Raw genomic sequence first — 20,079 nt, forward strand, 5'->3', positions numbered from 1 at the left:
TAAGACGGTAGTGGTTTAATGATACCATACTTGATTAATACAGTCAGGGAATTGTACCCCTCAGTTACAATTGGTCCTTCGAGCCGGAGATAATAATTAGCGTAATATTAATATAATATTAATATTGACATGGCCGATGACGAACACTCCACAAACGTTTCTCCTAAGCTAGATCGCCCGCAGCGCAGACGGCAGCCACCTCCCTATCTAGAGGCATACGCTGTCAGTCCAATACCTAGCTTTAAAGAGAAATTAAATACGGATAAAATAACTAAAGCGGATAGTAAAATTATGTCCGACCCTATCAACCAGGCTACCCCGCCAACAGAGGCCCTAGTGGGTTCTAATGTAACTGACCAAGCTCACGGTGGGGACCAGGAGGGAACTGACACGACTTTATCCCCAGACAACGCCGACGAGGTAGTCCCCGGAGCGCTCCAGGATAAAGAAAGCCCTCCCGGGATGGAACCCGACCCACCACAAGAAGAGACGCGCACCCAGGAGATGGATCTCCTCGGTACGCAACAGGAGAACGGGTCACCAACAAGTACTGCCGGGAGCCGATCGCCCCGAACGGCGTCTTCCCCCAGCGCGGCGGACAAGATGCTGGCGCAAGCACTCATCGCCACCCTGGCAGCCTCCACCGAACGCGATCGACTTCAAGCGCAACAGACGCGCGAGCGCGAACATTTTGCAGGCGAGCGAGAGCGCTTCCAGGCGCAACAAAGGAGTGAAGACGACCGCATAAGACTGGAGACCAGACGCCTCCAGACAGAAGAGAACATTGAGAGAAGCCGCGCCGATGCACAGCACGGCGCCGCCAATGCACAGCGCGACGTCGCAAATGCCCAGCGCGACGCCGCCAACGCACAGCGCGACGCTGCCCAGGCCAGCGCCAATGCGCAGCGCGACGTCGCCAATGCCCAGCGCGAAGCAGCGCGCGACGCAGCCCATGCCCAGCGCGAGGCAGAGCGCGACCGGCTGCAGGCGGAGCTGATGGACAAACTGGTTGCCATGGCGACACCCCCTCACTCCGCACGGAGCTCTCAGAGATCGTCAAGACATGGGTCTAGGACACATTCCCCTACCCGACGAAGCGACCCGGGACCCCGCCAACAGGAGGATCCTGTCCACGTCTCCGAACCCCCTCCCCGGCCGGTCCATACGAGACCCAGCAACCGGGAAGAACCGGACCACGCCGAGAGACTGAACAGAAGACTCCAGGTCCTAGCAGAGGGAGAGGAGGAGGAAGAGGAGGAATGTCAAGCCGACCAGCAGCAACGTACTCTGGCCCAGGAGGCCCAGTACAGCCCCGACCAGCAGCAACGTACTCTGGACCAGGAGGTCCAGTACAGCCCAGAAGTTAGCCCCGAGGCCCTGCGCTACAAACCCCCGACTCCACTCACGGGTGAGTTTGACGCACCGTCAGCCCCGAGGAACAGCACCTGGGTACCCGACCTTCGGTACCCACCAAGTACCAGCCCAAGACGACACGCAAGAGGAGACTCGCCTAGGAGGCCTCTTCCCCAACGCTCACCGATGTGCCAGTCATCCATGGCATCGTACCTTGGCACACCGACGTTTCCAGACTTCACCCATGAGAACCGAGCACAGTACACGGAGCTACGGATGTGCTTAGAGACAATGATGGTTGATGTAGCTGATGAACGCCACAAGTATGCTACCCTATTGAAGCACCTCAAGGTGCCCCGAGCGCACAATATAGCGCTGGCCTATGCCAACTCTACTACCCCATACACAGCGGCTCTAGCAGCACTCGACCAACGTTATGGACGCGTATGGGACTATGTGATACAGGAGATAAGAGACATTGACCGTCTCCCCCCAGCCAGAGACAACAGAGCATTAGATGACCTGTCTATCAAGGTACAGTCCCTGGTAGGGATGCTGGGGTCCCAAAAGGAAAAGGGTATCTACGAACTGTACGCTAACTCCAACGTAGAGAGGATATTAGAGAAGCTCCCTCCCGCCCGACAAGAGCGCTTCAGGCGGCAGAGAGACTACCGCGACCCCAACGGTCCAGAGGCATCCCTCCTAGACCTATCTGAGTTCCTCGCCAGGGAGGTCAGTAGCCTACGACTCGACACGTTCGTATGGAGTGGACCAAGCCCAAGACTCGGACCTCGGGGACAAACGGATAACCGCCGGTTGGTGACCGTGATGCACCAAGCCGAATCAGTACCGCAGCACAGGAACCACAACACCCCCTCGACGAAAGAGGACCAGTGGAAGATTGAGTGCCAGTACTGCGAGGGAGAACATCGGCTGTACCAATGCGACACTTTCGGGAAGCTGACCACGGACGAGGTGAGTCAGTGGACCAAGGACCACCGCCGCTGCTTCCGCTGCGCGCGCAGCCACCTAGCAGCTGAGTGCCGCTTGAAGAAGAAGTGCAGCAGGTGCGGTGGCACCCACCTGGAGGTCCTGCATGACATCAACAGGCGTCAGCCAGGACAACAGAGTGGGCCCGTCGCGGTAATGTACCATGCCGAGGCGGTGGCACCAGCACCAAAGTTCCACCAGACCGCTCCCTGGTGTCCCGACCAGCGTTTCCGTTAGCCGGTAATTACCGGTATTTGTCCGGCAAAATCTCTTGAAGTCCGACATATTTAATTTCTCCGGTCTTAATGTCCGGTGAAAATAATTCCCTGAGTCTAAGCACAATTTGATTATTTGAATTGTATTAAAATAGGCTAAAATTAAATAGCCTATGCGATGAACGAAACGATCATTACATTTGTTTCCTCGTTGCTTCTAATAATGACAACGACGTTGTCAGCGAGAGCTTTAAAAACGTAGGTCTCGGTTCGCTTCAGCGGACCAAACGCGAACCAAATATAGGAAGTGATTATTATTACCACTGCTCGCAGCACTCACTGCAAAACAAGCACACTGCATCTAATCTCTCTATCTATCTATCTATCTATCTATCTATCTATCTATCTCTCTATCTATCTATCTATCTATGTCTGTGCATCTTGGGAAGAAGGAAGAAAAAACGCGGCTTATTATTATTACCGAGGCGCGCGGCTTATTATATTATTAATAAAACAGCTACTTGTGGGCACTCATAAAAACACCGTGGTCTACAAGTTGTTTAGCGAGAGGATGGTGGTAATAATGTGCTTCAATAGAACAATGGATCAATGCCATGTCAAAACTCGGCTCCGCTGATCTGGGCTCCGCAGTACACACACAGACACACACACACGCGCGCGCGCACACACAGGATCGCAGCCACACACACATTTCCACTGTCCAATAGACAAGCGCCCTTTTCGACCGCGTGACATTGAGGTGGAGAGAGTAGTCACGCAAACCACGATAATGTTGCCGTGTCTCTGCTTTCTCAGTTCTTCGCTTGATATAATTAATACAAATGTCCAATATAACGGAATTCGTTAGCTCATAAAAATGTGATTATAACAGACTGCTGTTTATTGTCGGACCGACTGCCACATACGCGGTCTATTTTATTTCAAGTCAGCAGCAGCACGGAGACGGAGTATCGAGGGACTTATTTTATTTGGAATATATTAATGACTGTATACGCAAAAGTAGCCTAGTTTTAAGTAATAATATTATAAATCTACATGCCTTGAGGATGACATTCTTTATATAGCCTGCCTATCTCAATTGTTTTAAAGCTCAATAAACTATGACCGGAATTAATCTCATTTGTCCGGTAGTTGAAATCTTGCAGGTCACGGAGACCGGCAACAATTTTTTCTAACGGAAACCCTGGTCCCGACTGCTACGGCAGACACTGGGAGCCACGGTGCGACTCGCACCAGATAGATTCTACGTCACCACACACAGGAGTGCTCCACATTGACCAGCATAGCGGGACCCCCCGTGTGCTCCTCAAAGTGGTCAGGGTGCTCCTGAGCTACGAGGACAAGGTCCTGGACACTTACGCCGTCCTGGACGATGGGTCTGAAAAGACTCCTCCTCGCTTCCGCAGCAGCCCAGTTGGGCCTGCGAGGTGTCAAAGATACAATGACCATACGCACCATCAGAAGGGACCAGAAGACCATAAAGGGTGAAAGGGTCTCCTTCAAGATAGCAGCGGTGGACCAGCCCGAGAAGCAGTATAGTATAACTAACGTCTTCACCAGCCACGACATAGGCTTGTCTCAGTACACCTACCCCATCCCACAGCTGATGGCTAAGTATGTGCACCTACGTCAACTACCTATACCGCTTATCGACGGCGCCACACCGACCCTGCTCATCGGCTCCGACCACGCGGACCTCATTCTCCCAATTGAGGCGGCCCACGTCGGACCCAAAGGATGCCCAGTCGCGGTTCAGACCCGACTGGGATGGACGCTCCAGGGCCCCCTCTACGGACTTGACAGTCAACCCACGTCTACACGCTGCCTACACACAGAGGCGAGCGACACCGGCCTCTCCCCCGTACAGCAGAGGCTATTGACATTAAGCGAGAGGCCCGTGAGAGAACCGTGGGCACCAGAGGGAGTTCGGAACTCCACCCCCCTCAGCTGCGCTCCAGACGTAGCTGACCTCGAACCCAGCACCCCAAGCGACTCCTTGACGGGGCGGCCGGGACCGGCCTCTCCTCAGACGGGGTACAGAGCAAACAAGAGAAACAGACGGAGGAGGAGAAGGCACAGCCAAGCACAGATCAAAGCAGTCTCAGGCCCGCTCCCTCCTAAGCCCCCCTTCATCCCGTCCAGTCGTCATGACCATAGACCAGTCACTACCCCGAGCTGCGTGGCCGGCCGGCCGCGTAAGCAAAGTGACCACTGGTGCCGACAGAAAGGTCAGAGTGGCAGAAGTGCTCGGCCAAGGGCGGACCTACAACCGACCCGTGGCGAGGCTGATAGAGTCGCCAAGGCTCCCCGACTCGCTTAATGACGACCATGACCCCTGACTTTGTGACCTGCCTACCCTCACAACGGACATTGAGTAGTGGACAGTGCGGTTAATCTGTCTCTGCTTAGCTAATTAGGTGGGACTAATTAGGGGGCGGCTGTTACAAAGGGTCAGATTAAACCGAATATATGTATTTATTGATTGATGTATATTGAATAGTATTTGTATATCGTTTGATATCCCTTGTATATTCCTTGTACATATACACGGAATATCCCTTTAGCCTACTATAGCCCATAATATTTCGTTCTCCTATTGGATGGCGTGCCACCAGCGCCAGTGACTTACCCCCCAGAGCCGACTTGAAAGCTACCGACAGGACTTGTCTCAACATGCCCGCTTCTGCCCAGGGCTACGAGACAGTGAGCAGGCTGGCACTCGTTTATCCCCCGTACATATAAATATGGCGTGGCGAATACAGAACTTCCTCTTCAGTTCCCTTTCAGTTCGAGTTGGAGTTCAGTCTTGTTCAGTTCAGTTACCAAGTAAAGCCTCACCCACTATGCAACGTGCGGTAGAGTAGGGCTCGTATTGCCCCAAAATAGAGTTGTGTTATCCTAATACGTTTGTTCAACGTATCGTTCGCTCCTTGCTAGTAAAAGCCTTCATTACGAGTCAAAGACCACGTGAAGTGAGTAATTGTGCGTCTACATAGAGCACTTATAGCCGCGTGCGAATAAGGATAGTAACGTCAAGTTCAACTGTGAACTACCGACCACGGAGGATTTACACCGGCACCAGCAGAGCCTTTCCGGCAGGATTATTATTAGCCTTCATTGCTTTGACTGTGGCTGCTGGAGCAGAGAACCGTCTACCCCGCTGCTGTGTGGGATCTACCGTGAGGACATCATTCGAGCCCGTCTCAAGGAGAGACTCCACGGCTTCACCTGTGCGGCGCGCACACTGGGAGTACAGCTGCCTTTCCCCGCTGAGCCAGGGAGCAATATACCGTCTCCAGGTGCCTATTGAAGCTCCCTGTGGAACCATTGACTTTGCATAGAGCATTGCCTCCCCCTGCTGGCTTACAACCGGTAGTACACCCCCTTCCTAGAGTACCATAGATATAATTCTTAATATTCATTATTGATTTGCTTACGCACATTTCTTGCCTTATAAGCGCACCCGAAGTAAAGTATTGTTATATATCCTACCTTTGATGTAATAAATATTCTAAACGAGTATTTGTGTGGAAACCGTTTCATTGTGGAGGAGTTCTCATCTGATATACTTGTGTACGGTATGGCCAGTAATGTACATAAGACGGTAGTGGTTTAATGATACCATACTTGATTAATACAGTCAGGGAATTGTACCCCTCAGTTACACATAGGTTGCCGGCTCTATTTGTCTATGGAGAAAGTCCCCTTCTTTGCAGGGCTATAACTTTTTAAATTCTATTGCTACATTGCCATTATTGGGGCCCATTCAAAGTCCTATATGTATTGTTCATTGTGTAGCAACGTTAAACTTTTTCATTCACATATTCATAGTAAAGTATGGTCTAATGTATAAGTATGTTTTCATCTCTTTCTGCAGCTTTCTCCAGAACGTGATATATAGCCCCAAATGCATTATATTGATGATGAAATACAGTTTGATGGCAATCAGCGCGATATAAAAAATTCCAACTAGACGTACTTCTAGAAGTTACTACACGTCATCTGATGTTGACCGGATGGGCGAGGGGGCGTTTATAATTCCGTGGGCAGCGTTATACCAATCATCTAATGTGGGTCAAATGTTGATAATAGCAGTTAGTATCGAAGACGGTAACGTTACACGCTGAAACTCACCCCAGTCTCCGCGCGCCGTTGGGCGATCATCGTAGAGTAGAAATCTTATCATTATGGGATATATTTTTACCCGGTCCATCTCCAGCTTGTATAATGGTATATACGTCCAAATCATGTTGTTTATCGAGTTATTGCCAATCGATCACTGTGTAGCGTGACGAGCCAGAGTCCCATGACCTATAGCGAGCGCCCGGAAGTACTACGGACGTCTAGCACAACCTCTATGGCACATCCTGTTTGGCGATTGCGCCGATCGGCCACCAGATGGCGCTCCTGAACCGCCAGAGAGCTCAGTGGGTCCTGCTGGTGGATCTGAGGCCAGCGGAGGGGACATATGAATCAGATCGCAGATTTTTGAAATATTGATATAACCCTCCGGCAACTTGAGCATGGCCCGGAATGACGTCAAAAGACGTTTCATGGCAGTCAAAGTGTTAAAAAAAATTATATATATATATATTTTTTTTCATATTTCATATTAATTCATATTTTGATAGGGAGGCCTGGCTTCCGTTGGCTTCCATAAGGATTCGCCACTGAATGTGAGGTTCTTTTGCTGTATTCCAGACACTGACTCAGTTAAGTCCATGGAGCCCGAGGGAGACATGCGTCTCGGGGTGAGGGACAGACGGAAGGGACGGAAGGAGAGACGCTCCACAGGGATCGTCCAGCTGGGTGGAGAGGTAAAGGTCCAGGTCACACTATTGGCCAATTACGTAAAACGCCAAACCAAAATAATTGGTCTTGGTGATATGGTACCAGAGACGATTCATCTCTTCATAGCCAGTGTTGCAGTCCAGTCACAACATCTCAAGGTCGAGTCTCGAGTCCCCAGGATCCGAGTCACCAAAGAAGAGCCTGAGTCGAATCCCCATTACCCTAGTCCAAGTCATCAAGATTGAGTCCACTCTGGCAGTCAAAGAGCTGACATAAACATTTGCTTTCTTTTTTTTAAGGTCTACGTTAAACATAAATGTCACCGTTTGTCACCGTTTCAAAGGGAGTTAATTTACTTTGTGACACAATAGCCAAACAAATGCACTAGCCATCAATATCTTATGCCAAATGATTAGGGCCTATTAACAAAAAAATAATTAATAACTGTATTTATCAAATAACAAGTCTGAGTCCTCGTCTGCACCTTCCGAGTCCAAATGCAGTCCAAGTCGAGTCACGAGTCCTGAAAATCAGTCCAGGACTCTGACTCGAGTCCTACAACACTGTTCGTGGCACAAGGACACGGACATGTTCCCTGGGGATGCCAACTGGCACAGGGTTGTATCTGTATATAACACGTAATATATACACAGTATATATATTATCTGTATATAACACGTAATATATACACTATATATATTATCTGTATATAACACGTAATATATACCAAAAAAGTAAGTAAAAGAGGAATAAGTCCCAACACTATACAAATATACAAACTAAAGTACAATATAAGTACAATGAAGTAAAAATGCAGACAATGAGGTACAAACACTTTATAGACATTAATATTATATAATAAATATGATGTAGTGTTAAAGTGAGTGTTAGTGTTAAGGTGAGTGTTTGTTTAAAGTGAGTGTGTGCATGTGGATGTGTGTGCAATGAGTGTAGATGGATGGGTTGATGTTACATAGTCATTGAGCATCCTTATTATTCCTTATTGAACATAATTAGTATAGTCGATTCGACATGGTCCTCATTCCATATAACCTGTGTAAACTATACAAGTGGGGGGGGGGGGGGGGGGGGGGCGGTTAGGTGGCCGAGCGGAGATTGCGTTCGTCACCAGCCCCGGAGCTGTGAGCTGGATTCGCCTGTTCGAATCCAGCTCACAGCTCCGGGGTTGTCACCAGCTTGGCTGGCCGTCTGCACTAATACAACTGGCTGTATTAGAGGGTGGGAGAAGCTGGCGGGGTGGGTCCGGGTCGTTGTAAACAGCGACTCCTACAGTTCGGTCGGGGCGCCTGCTAAGCGCGGATAGGACTCGAGGGGGATAGTGTGGTCCTCCCACACGCTACGCCCTCTCGATGAGAATCCGCGCTGCCAGGTGAAAAGAAGCGGTGATTGGCTGGACGTGTGTCGGAGGAAGCACGTGGTAGCCTCCACTCTCCCAGATGATCTGACTGTGGGGGGTAAGTGCACAGCGACCAGGAAGGGACTGGGAATTGGCATACGACTAACATTGGGATGGGAGAAAATCGGAGGAAAATGGAGGGGGAAAAAGACCAATAAAACCAGCTCAGTGAGTTTTTTTTTTTTTTGTATCTACTTTTTCTCCCATTTTCTATTTTTCTCCCATCCCAATTTCGTATCGTCCAATTCTACCCTCCCATGTCTCGAACGCTGTTTGGCCATGCCTCCCACAAGCCGGCTGTAATGTGGACGAAGCCATACATTGCACGAGTCCCCTCCGGTACTCGAGGTAGCAGCCGTCGCATCTTTTCACCTGCACAGCGCAATCTTTCAGCGTCCGGGGTCTGCGCTTTGGAGGGACGCCGCCCCCGTCGCTTCCTGATTCTACTGTGCAGGCGCACCAACCGACCTGTAGGAGTCGCTGTCCACAACGTCCGATCCCCACCCATCAGCTTCCCACCCCCTAATACTGCCAAATGTATTAGTATGAACGACCAGCAAAGCTGAATGCAATGCGGAGAGCTGGGCTCGAACCCAGCGTCTCCTGCATTGGTGGTGAGCGCCTTGCCCACTGCACCACCTAGCCGCCAGCTCAGTGAGTTTTTGTAGTAAATCAAATCAAATTTATTTGTAAGGCCCGACAACACACGTTAATGTCCCCATGGGCCGGACACATCTTCTTTAACACATTGTCTGCCACGCAGTTTGCCCATCTTATACCACTCTCTGCCAGTTCTGTAACCCTATGGAGTCGCTCACCTTCTTTGCAGGGCTATAACTTTTTAAATGTTATAGCTATATTGACATTACTATGGCCCATTCAACATCGGGTATCTATCGTTCCGGATGTGGGAACGTTATATTTTTCCATTCATACATTGTCGTGTTAGTACCGTCCTGAATATAAGCATGTTTTTAGAGTGTAGAGCAGTAATTCCTAGAACGCGAGTTATAGGCCCCGACGCATATTATACATAATCGATTGGCGTTTCGTTCCTATACACGCTATATTAAAAAATTCAAATGCATGTGATCGCTATACATTATGCTCCATCATGCGTGAAGGAAAGGGGGTCGTTTATTATTTATTATATTGTAAAAAATGTATGCATTGAAATGTCTAAGTCTCGATGACATTGAAAATGAGGGTGACCTCAATTGTCCTTTTTCCAGAATAAATAAAGATTTGAATGAATTAATTGACCTGGTCGGTCTGAGCTTCTGTTGAAATACTACAAGCATACAGTAGTAGTAATGACTTTCATGGGTGATTTCTTTTAGAACGAAGATGAGGATTCCACCAGCGAAGCCACTATGGACGATACATACAGTAACCGCACTTCCAGGTGAGTGCCCATATATAGACAGTGGCAGTTCTTTATAATGATTTACTATATTATAATTGTCTTTCCCATTGACCTTTTACATTTCATTTGTGTTTCTCCCTGCAGTGAAACTCAACTGGGAGATTCGTCACGAGACTACAAAACGGTACGAGTCCGATCGTCTGCTCTTAAACTTGTTCCAACAGAGTTCACACTTTAGCTGAAAAACAGTCCTGGGGCATGTCTTTAATGAGATGCGGGAGAGAGGAATGGTGCCCGACAAGATGCAGAGGGAATGAAGAGAGGCACCTGTTGGTTTGCCTGTGTAATAGGAGCCTGTACAACCTGTACAATCAGATGACGTCACACTATCTACATCCTTATCTAACAGTCTGTTGTTGTTCTCCTCTGATGAAGGGTGTGTGCTGCGAGTGTAACGTAGGTGTGCTTGTTGTCCCTCTAGAGGTACCTGGGGGTGCTGAGTGTAACGTAGGTGTGCTTGTTGTCCCCCTAGAGGTACCTGGGGGTGCTGAGTGTAACGTAGGTGTGCTTGTTGTCCCCCTAGAGGTACCTGGGGGTGCTGAGTGTAACGTAGATGTGCTTGTTGTCCCCCTAGAGGTACCTGGGGGTGCTGAGTGTAACGTAGGTGTGCTTGTTGTCCCCCTAGAGGTACCTGGGGGTGCTGAGTGTAACGTAGGTGTGCTTGTTGTCCCCCTAGAGGTACCTGGGGGTACTGCAGGAGAACGCTCTCCTCAAAGACAAGCTGCAGGAGACGGCGCTGCTGCTCAGCCAGAGCAAGGTAGAGCTGGAGAGACTCCGACAGGTTGGTGCTTTTCTTTTTATTCTAGTTTGTTCTGCAGGGTGTCTTGAGTTAGAAACGGACCTGGGTTCAATTGTATTTGCAAGTAATTCCTAGTGTTCGTTCTATGTTTTGTACCAGATGTGTGGAATTATAGGACAACACAATAAATGCCAATACATTTAGATTATTTGACAGTCAATGTATATATTTATTGGCCAATAATTCAATCAATGTTAATTGTATCTGCCTGGATCATATCGGGATGAAATTATGATATTGTGATATTGTTGCACACAAGTCATGTAATTTAAATTAATTATAACAACCACATATTAGCAGAATTCTCTCAATATGAGATCTCCAATATGTGAGGATGTTATTAAATGACAGAATTCTATTTTGATGTCACACTTTACATTATCATGCCGTTCAATGCGATGAAGCAATAGAGGCCTTGCACTGAATAGTTTTCAAGTTTGCTTTTATTTATCATGTATAAAGTACATGTACATTACAGTGAAATGATTGGTTCTGTATGAGTCCCTGAGAATGTGCTTATACAATAAAAAAGTAAAAGTCCCAACACTATACACATATACAAACTAAAGTACAACCTAAGTACAATGAAGTAAAAATGCAGACAATGAGGTACAAAAAATATATATAATGCTAAATGAGTTATGGATGTAGTGCAAAAAAATCTCTTTAAAAAAATAGATAAATATGATGTGAGTGTTAAGGTGAGTGTTTGTTTAAATTGAGTGTGGATGTGTATGCAATGAGTGTAGATGGATGGGTTGAGGTTACAATACATAGTCTTTCTGTACTGGCCATGAGACGCCGGTAGCGCTTGCCTGACCGCAGCAGTGCAAAGAGGCACTTGTTTGAGTGACTAGAGTCTTTGGCTATAGTCTTAGCCTTAGATCTCCAATATGTGAGGATGTTATTAAATGACAGAATTCTATTTTGATGTCACACTTTACATTATCATGCCGTTCAATGCGATGAAGCAATAGAGGCCTTGCACTGAATAGTTTTCAAGTTTGCTTTTATTTGTCCCTGCAACGCTTGGTGTAAATGTCCTGGAGAGTGGGAAGCCCAGTATTGCTGTCTGTACCCATTGGTAATAAGATTCTGTGTAGTGGTAGAGAAGGTAAAACTCTAAAATTGTGTTATACATTGATATCGGGGGGAAAATCCAGATGATTATTAGGGGTGGGGTGTTACAAGTAACTCGCAACATGATACGATACTGATATTTGGCCCTCGATAACGATAATATCATGATACACGATATCTATATATATTGCAAGAAATGTCGTCTATGATACATCACGATATCTGTGTAACTGAAGAAGAAAATATGATTATTTTGTGTGCATCTGCAATACAAATATATATATACACTGTTTTATCTAAGATAATGTTTTGAGTCTGTTCACCTCATTCCAATGTTATTGTAGTAAATGGGATTGTCAAGCCAAAAGTCTGTCATGCTAAATCTTTCAATATATTGCAGTATTATTTATTGAGTAGCCTGTGTTTTTAAATAGTGTGCATCAGTTCTATACCGGAGTGTCTCACACTGCTGTGTTCTTCCGTCTGGCAGAGTCAAGAGGGCAGCGCAGAGAGGCCGGCCCTGCTGGAACTGGAGAGATTTGTAAGTCTGCTTTGTCATTCACTCACTCAAGAGTTTTCTTTCCCGTTTACCAGTACATTTTGTCCTTTTTGTACTTAATTTGGGATAAGAGGTAAAGTGAGGTTTTGCAGATGGATTATTATGTTTTGCTGACTGGCCTCCTTTTAAGAGCCACATTGCACATAACACTAAATGACTGGGTCTTGCAATTTCATTACACCCCACTATGAGAGCACTGTGCTCTGGAGCTGGTGACTTTGGGTGACCTGAGCTGCAATGTGTTTTGGATAGTGATTTATTTCCCCTTTTCCTTTATTTTTTTTATCCATTTTTTCTCCTCCTTTTTAAAAATGTTCTCCCATCCCAATTTAGCTGTGCCAATTCTCCCCTCCCCTGTCTTGATCGTTGCTCGCATCACATGTCCCCTCCGATACATGTGGAGGCAGCCAGTCACATCTTTTCACCTGCCAGCGCGGACTCTCATTGGCGAGGAGTAACGTGTAGGAGGCTCACACTGCCCCCGCCATTTTCCTGTCTTTTGCTGTGCAGGCGCCCCAACCCACCTGTAGGAGTCGCTGTTCACAACGACCAGACCACCTCCCATCGACTTCCCTCCCGCTAACTCTGCCAATTGAGTCAGTATGACGGCCGGCCCAAGCCGGAGGCAACGCTGACAGCCGGATTCGATACCGGTGTCTCTTGCGTGAAGAGCGCAATGTCCGCTGCGCCACCCAGCCGCCTCCCCTTTTCCTTTTTAAACTGCCTCTTTGAAATTCAAACTCCCCTGCCTTATCAGAGAGATAATTTAGAAGACTTCTTTCAAGGTAAAGAGCCTGAACAAAGCTTTTACAAACAGACAAAGCTAGCTTGTAAAATATTCATTTCCCCACGCTGAAGGAACCACCCTCTCTTATTTGGGCAGAAAAATTTATATCTCAAACCCCACCCTCTTTTCTTGATCCTCCAATCACAACTGTTGCTTCCCTCTGACAAACGGCACAGGTGAGCGGTCTATCGGATGGAAATGCAACAGTTCAGTGGGTGGTTCTCGGGGCACTATTGTTAACACTGAGATCGCTGGACAAGTGCAGTTGTGCTGGATCTACAGGTCAGAAAAAAACATCAATTTAGTGTTAAAATATTCAGAACACCTTCAACTTGTAAGATACGGTCCAACATTTACCTTGATTTCTAGGGTAAAGAAAGAAATAGCCACATTTGGCTAAAAGCTCGACATCTCTCATAGGCCTTTCACACCGGCCGGGCTCCGTGCCGGAGCCGGTTCCCGCGTTCAGACCGGAAATAATTGGTTCGGAACATGCCGGAGGCTTTAGTTCGGCCCTCTAAGAAAACACTGAGCACCGATTTTTCATGTTCCGAACCAATTATTCCCGGTGTGAACGCGCCGGCCGGTGTGAAAGGCCTATCATTGAGGTGAATGGAGCCTGTCCCTGCTCTATTCACCTATGAGGGGGCGGGGGAGCAAGCCCACCAATGCCGTGCCTTGTGTAGCTCACGTGACGTATTGCATAACCTCGTTCCCAGTTTTATCTCCGTGAGATAAAGCCTGGTAAAGCACTACTGCCGTCTGTGGGGTAGAATTTCCGGTGTATGTACTTCCCCTGGAAGCTGCCTCCGAACGGACCAAACTTTTCCCGAATCCTGTCGGCAAACAAGCTAGAACGTCCCGGTCATGTAGTAAATTCTTCAGGCAAAGGTGTTGCAGTGGCTTAAACGAGGAAATATTGTGCACTTCACACGTTTCTATAATTGTTTTGTCGAAACCGGAAAGCCTGTAGCCTGTACTTCCTGTACTTCCGTTTAGACATTTTAGGAGGCATATCTTTACCAGCCTACGTATTACAGGAAGTGAGAAGGACTTGGTTAGTCTCTCTTTGAAATCTCGGGTATGACATGTGACAAAGGTCATGCAGGGCTCAAAGTTCACTTCTCCAATGGTGGCACTCTCTCAGTTGGTGGCACCAGCACATGGTTCCCCTTCCATGACCTTAAAGACAGGGTTCTGATTTTTTTTAATGGTGAACCTGAATTGAAATAAGGATGGGAACATGCAAGGGTCTCTGTCCTTCTCAACTGGAAAGTGAAAGGTTGTCAAAGAAGCGATTTGAACATTAAATTAGAAGTAACATTTCTATAACGACTAATACTAAATGGGTGAATATGTGAGCGGTCTTGAGTCGCTCGAGTGACAGATATAATCTATATCTCTGTTTTGAGGAAGTGTGTGGCTAGGCCGAATAGATACAGCGAAAATGTGGCCTTTAATATCCACAACCGATATTTTCCACCTAGATACACAAAACTGTAGCAAGCTCAGCCTTCTTGTAACCAGGATATTCGCTGAAAGATAATTGACTAAATGCATCGATTACACTGAAGTCACAAAGTCTGCTCTTGATTGAATGAAGGCTAGCATTTAGCCTGGCAGACTCATAACACTAGCTCTCCATTCGGTCTGAAACACACACATTGATAAATAGCAAACAAAGCAGCCTTCCGGTGAAAATGGTTTATAAAGTCACTTTGACTTACCATGGTGAAGTGTTGGTCTTGACTTACCACGGTGAAGTGTTGGTCTTGACTTACCACGGTGAAGTGTTGGTCTTGACTTACCACGGTGAAGTGTTGGTCTTGACTTACCACGGTGAAGTGTTGGTCTTGACTTACCACGGTGAAGTGTTGGTCTTGACTTACCATGGTGAAGTGTTGGTCTTGACTTACCACGGTGAAGTGTTGGTCTTGACTTACCACGGTGAAGTGTTGGTCTTGACTTACCACGGTGAAGTGTTGGTCTTGACTTACCACGGTGAAGTGTTGGTCTTGACTTACCACGGTGAAGTGTTGGTCTTGACTTACCACGGTGAAGTGTTGGTCTTGACTTACCACGGTGAAGTGTTGGTCTTGACTTACCACAGTGAAGTGTTGGTCTTGACTTACCACGGTGAAGTGTTGGTCTTGACTTACCACAGTGAAGTGTTGGTCTTGACTTACCACGGTGAAGTGTTGGTCTTGACTTAACCACGGTGAAGTGTTGGTCTTGACTTACCACGGTGAAGTGTTGGTCTTGACTTACCATGGTGAAGTGTTGGTCTTGACTTACCATGGTGAAGTGTTGGTCTTGATTTACCACAGTGAAGTGTTGGTCTTGACTTACCATGGTGAAGTGTTGGTCTTGACTTACCATGGTGAAGTGTTGGTCTTGAGTGTTGGTCTTGATTTACCACAGTGAAGTGTTGGTCTTGACTTACCATGGTGAAGTGTTGGTCTTGACTTACCATGGTGAAGTGTTGGTCTTGATTTACCACGGTTAAATGTTGGTCTTGATTTACCACGGTTAAATGTTGGTCTTGACTTACCATGGTGAAGTGTTGGTCTTGACTTACCACGGTGAAGTGTTGGTCTTGACTTACCACGGTAAAGTGTTGGTCTTGACTTACCACGGTGAAGTGTTGGTCTTGACTTACCACGGTGAAGTGTTGGTCTTGACTTACCACAGTGAAGTGTTGGTCTTGACTTACCACGGTGAAGTGTTGGTCTTGACTTACCACGGTGAAGTGTTGGTCTTGACTTACCACGGTGAAGTGTTGGTCTTGACTTACCACGGTTAAATGTTGGTCTTGACTTGCCACGGTGAAGTGTTGGTCTTGTCTCTGTGTCATCACGCAATGAATTTCTGGCAATGTTGGGGGGAAAAATAGATTTAGTCTTTACCAGCCAACAGCTCCCCTTAGAGATAAACGGGCTGCGTGTATACATGGGCGTGAGGCTTGAGGCTGGCTAACGCTGGAAGCTTAGTGGCTAATGCAGAGAAATGTGGGAAATACTATTTTCTCAATACTTTCATGTGACGACATGTCCAGGAATTCATTACGTGATGAGAGGCAAGACCCCAACACCAACAGTGCCGGGAGGCTTCTTTGATATTTCTGTCTGGTTCACACCCAAGGGAGAACTTGCTGGTCCGGGGACCAGCAAAGGGAGCGCTAGCTTACTGCATAGCAGGCCTGATATGCAGGCTAGGCTAGCTAGCATCCATCTTTGTTGTGGTTCTTCCACTTTGGAATGATCAAATCCTTGTCATGCCTGTTTCACTCAGAAATGCATCACGTTAAGGGCGGCTAGGTGGTGCAGTGGACAAGGTACTCACCTCCAATGCTGGAGACGCTGGGTTCGAACCCAGCTCTCCACATTGCTTTCAGTTTGGCTGGTCGTCCGTACTAATACATTTGGCAGTATTAGGGGGAGGGAAACTAATGGGTGGGGATCGGACGTTGTGGACAGCGACTCCTACAGGTCGGTTGGTGCGCCTGCGCAGTAGAATCAAGAAGCGACGGGGGCGGCGTCCCTCCAAAGCCCAGACTCCCGACGCTGAAAGATCGAGCCGCGCAGGTGAAAAGATGCGACTGCTGTTACCTCGAGTATCGGAGGGGACTCGTGCTATGTATGACTTCGTCCACATTGCAGCCGGCTTGTGGGAGGCAAGAAACGGCGTTCGAGACGGGAGGGTTGAATTGGACGATACGAAATTGGGATGGGAGAAAATAGAAAATGGGAGAAAAAGTGGATCAAAAAACAACAAAAAAATAAATGCATCATGTTAGGGAAGCGTGATGGCCTCTACATTTTTCAATGATGATTAAGTGCTTTGTACAGTGGCCCCATTAACTTTGCATTAGTCATGTAGCTAACTAAGGAACTGGATATCCAGTATGTAGCACAGAATGGATTGCGCTGAAAAAACGACTGTACCCTTCGAAGACATTGTCGAGTAGGAAATGGGTTTAGGGGTCCAAAATTCAGAATTCACACTTTAAGGTTAATACTAGTCTATTCTGACCCAGATCTTGTCAACTAGACCGTGAGTGAACAAGGTGTGTTCCTCTGGGTGCTGGAGGTGTTTCCTCCTCTGGGTGCTGGAGGTGTTCCTCCTCTGGGTGCTGGAAGTGTTCCTCCTCTGGGTGCTGGAGGTGTTTCCTCCTCTGGGTGCTGGAGGTGTTTCCTCCTCTGGGTGCTGGAGGTGTTTCCTCCTCTGGGTGCTGGAGGTGTTTCCTCCTCTGGGTGCTGGAGGTGTTTCCTCCTCTGGGTTCTGGAGGTGTTTCCTCCTCTGGGTGCTGGAGGTGTTTCCTCCTCTGGGTGCTGGAGGTGTTTCCTCCTCTGGGTGCTGGAGGTGTTTCCTCCTCTGGGTGCTGGAGGTGTTTCCTCCTCTGGGTGCTGGAGGTGTTTCCTCCTCTGGATGCTGGAGGTGTTTCCTCCTCTGGGTGCTGGAGGTGTTCCTCCTCTGGGTGCTGGAGGTGTTTCCTCCTCTGGGTGCTGGAGGTGTTTCCTCCTCTGGGTGCTGGAGGTGTTTCCTCCTCTGGGTGCTGGAGGTGTTTCCTCCTCTGGGTGCTGGAGGTGTTTCCTCCTCTGGGTACAGCTGTACTTCAGCAGAATGTTACAGAGAACACATAGTTCCAGTGCCTCTGCTTTAGAGGACCTTTTTGTGACTGCTGTTGGTTAGTTAGTCAGTTGGTTGGTTGGATTAAATCGCAGCCAAGAGAGCTATAGCCAACTTGAACCAACTCTGTATACAATATATACTGTATGTATATCCCAGACCGCATTTTATTATTTTTTTTATTCTTATTCGTGACTTTTGTTTGTGACTACCTAAATGTTTACTGTTTACTGTGAGCGATCTGTAGTATTTCTATTCTATATACAACAGTATAATATACATGTATATAGTGTGATTTGTATAATATCTGCAGGGGGTCAGTCATGCTAACCAGGTCTGGGACTTGGGACAGGGCTGTCCCTTTCAGAATTGGGTCATATTTATTATTATTATTATTAGAAAATAGTTTCACAGCACTCCGCTTTTGTTTCAAGTACAATGACATATTAGTTTTCCTGCTATAAAAAGCCTTGGATCAGCGTGACAATCACACCTTCCTCCACAGGAGAAGCTGGCGCTCCAGAGGAAGGCAGTGGAGCTGGAGGATGAGCTGAAGGTACAGATGCTGACATGAACACTTCTTTTGAATGCTGAAGCTATATGGAGAGTAAAATAGAATAGTAAAATAGTGCAGAGCGATGCATCATGAAGTCTCGCATTTTTCAGTTTGATTAAGTGAAATAACCCTTTAAAAAGTGAAACGGGAATATAAAAGTGACAACTGATTTGGGTGGAAATAATTAAATGTTTGTAATTAAAAGCATTCACCTAGCATGTTTATGAATTTAATTATATAAATAAGCACAGCATGTTTACTGATAATTTAATGTGTTCCTTGTCTCCTCAGGTTCTAGTGGACCTCCGATCGGACAACCAGAGGCTAAAGGATGAGAACGCTGCTCTCATCCGTGTCATCAGCAAACTGTCTAAATGAATCTCACGAAAAGAAAAGAAAACTCCATATGGATAAAAGTGTTAAGTTTCCCCCTTCCCAAAGCGTAAAAAGGCACACCGGGATCCAAACCCCCTACATCAAGCAGCCTACCCTATTTCTCTGATAAAGACCAACATTACAGTAGAGAAAATACTATTTTGTATGATAACTGGAACAAGACTTTGATTGCAGGGTTATTTTTTTATTTTTTTTTGCCTGTGTTTTGGTTTCTCTGTTGTTGTTTCTTGGCATATCTACTGTATAACAAGCAGAACGGCGCCTCCTGTGGATTGACAGGGTACTACTGTAGGGTGTCCCTGTTCAAATCGACTTTATGTTCTAATCTGTTTTTATTGTCGCTTTTTTTTTTTACTGGAATATTTTATGAGCTTTGCTTCTGCATTGAGTTGTTTTTAGAATATGTACTAAGAGACTCTTAAAGCCATGCAAAGTGCGAGCTTACAGTAATGTTTTAGAGAACACACCACTAGACCTCCAAAGGGCGATGGGGAAACGTCGAGTCATGTGCCTGAGATCCGAGGAGAGACTGGGGGGGAGATCCGAGGAGAGACTGGAAGACAAAAAAAAAATTTAAAATGTGCCAAAAACCAAACCCCATTTCTGTCTGGTTTTGCATGTTCTTTGGGGAAAAGGTGGTCAGTTTGCTTCTCTCAGGACAAGTGTGGGTCAATACACTCAATACTTGAGCTGACTACTGTTAAAAGTTGGACCAAACTGTATTTGCATGTTTTAATTTCTTCCCTCTCCTGTGAATGTATATTTAATGTGTATATTTATGTACAGGGGCCTCTCCTGACAGTGGTGTAGTAGTGGTCTATTGTAAACGGACGGGACAGAGTGGTCGCCGCCCCGTACTGAAACGTGTTGAGGAGCCGCTTTGGTTTCTGCACGGGTGTCAGACGGGGGGTCAAGTCTTTCGAATGTTTACTGGAATTTTTAAAGAAAATGTAAAACGCATGCCAAATTGTATTTTGACGATGTGCCTTTCAAATATACATTTGTAATTAATATTTCTATTTTGCTTTGGCAAGAGTACACGGTCAAATATAAAATACAT

General features: G+C 46.9%; 1 protein-coding gene across 1 annotated transcript in view; it reads left to right on the forward strand.

Moving 5' to 3' along the window:
* ppp1r12c (protein phosphatase 1, regulatory subunit 12C) overlaps window positions 1-20,079 on the forward strand; it is a 47,169-nt gene extending 27,090 nt beyond the window's left edge. The window contains exons 14-20 of the mRNA XM_084318554.1: window positions 7,281-7,396; window positions 10,128-10,192; window positions 10,298-10,337; window positions 10,890-10,994; window positions 12,583-12,633; window positions 18,573-18,623; window positions 18,915-20,079. Coding sequence (XP_084174680.1) covers window positions 7,281-7,396; window positions 10,128-10,192; window positions 10,298-10,337; window positions 10,890-10,994; window positions 12,583-12,633; window positions 18,573-18,623; window positions 18,915-19,001 — 515 coding nt within the window. The 3' untranslated portion in view covers window positions 19,002-20,079. The remainder of the gene's footprint in view (window positions 1-7,280; window positions 7,397-10,127; window positions 10,193-10,297; window positions 10,338-10,889; window positions 10,995-12,582; window positions 12,634-18,572; window positions 18,624-18,914) is intronic.

This window comes from Notolepis coatsorum (genome assembly GCF_963971535.1).
Source record: "Notolepis coatsorum genome assembly, chromosome: 7".
Taxonomy (NCBI): Eukaryota; Metazoa; Chordata; class Actinopteri; order Aulopiformes; family Paralepididae; genus Notolepis; species Notolepis coatsorum.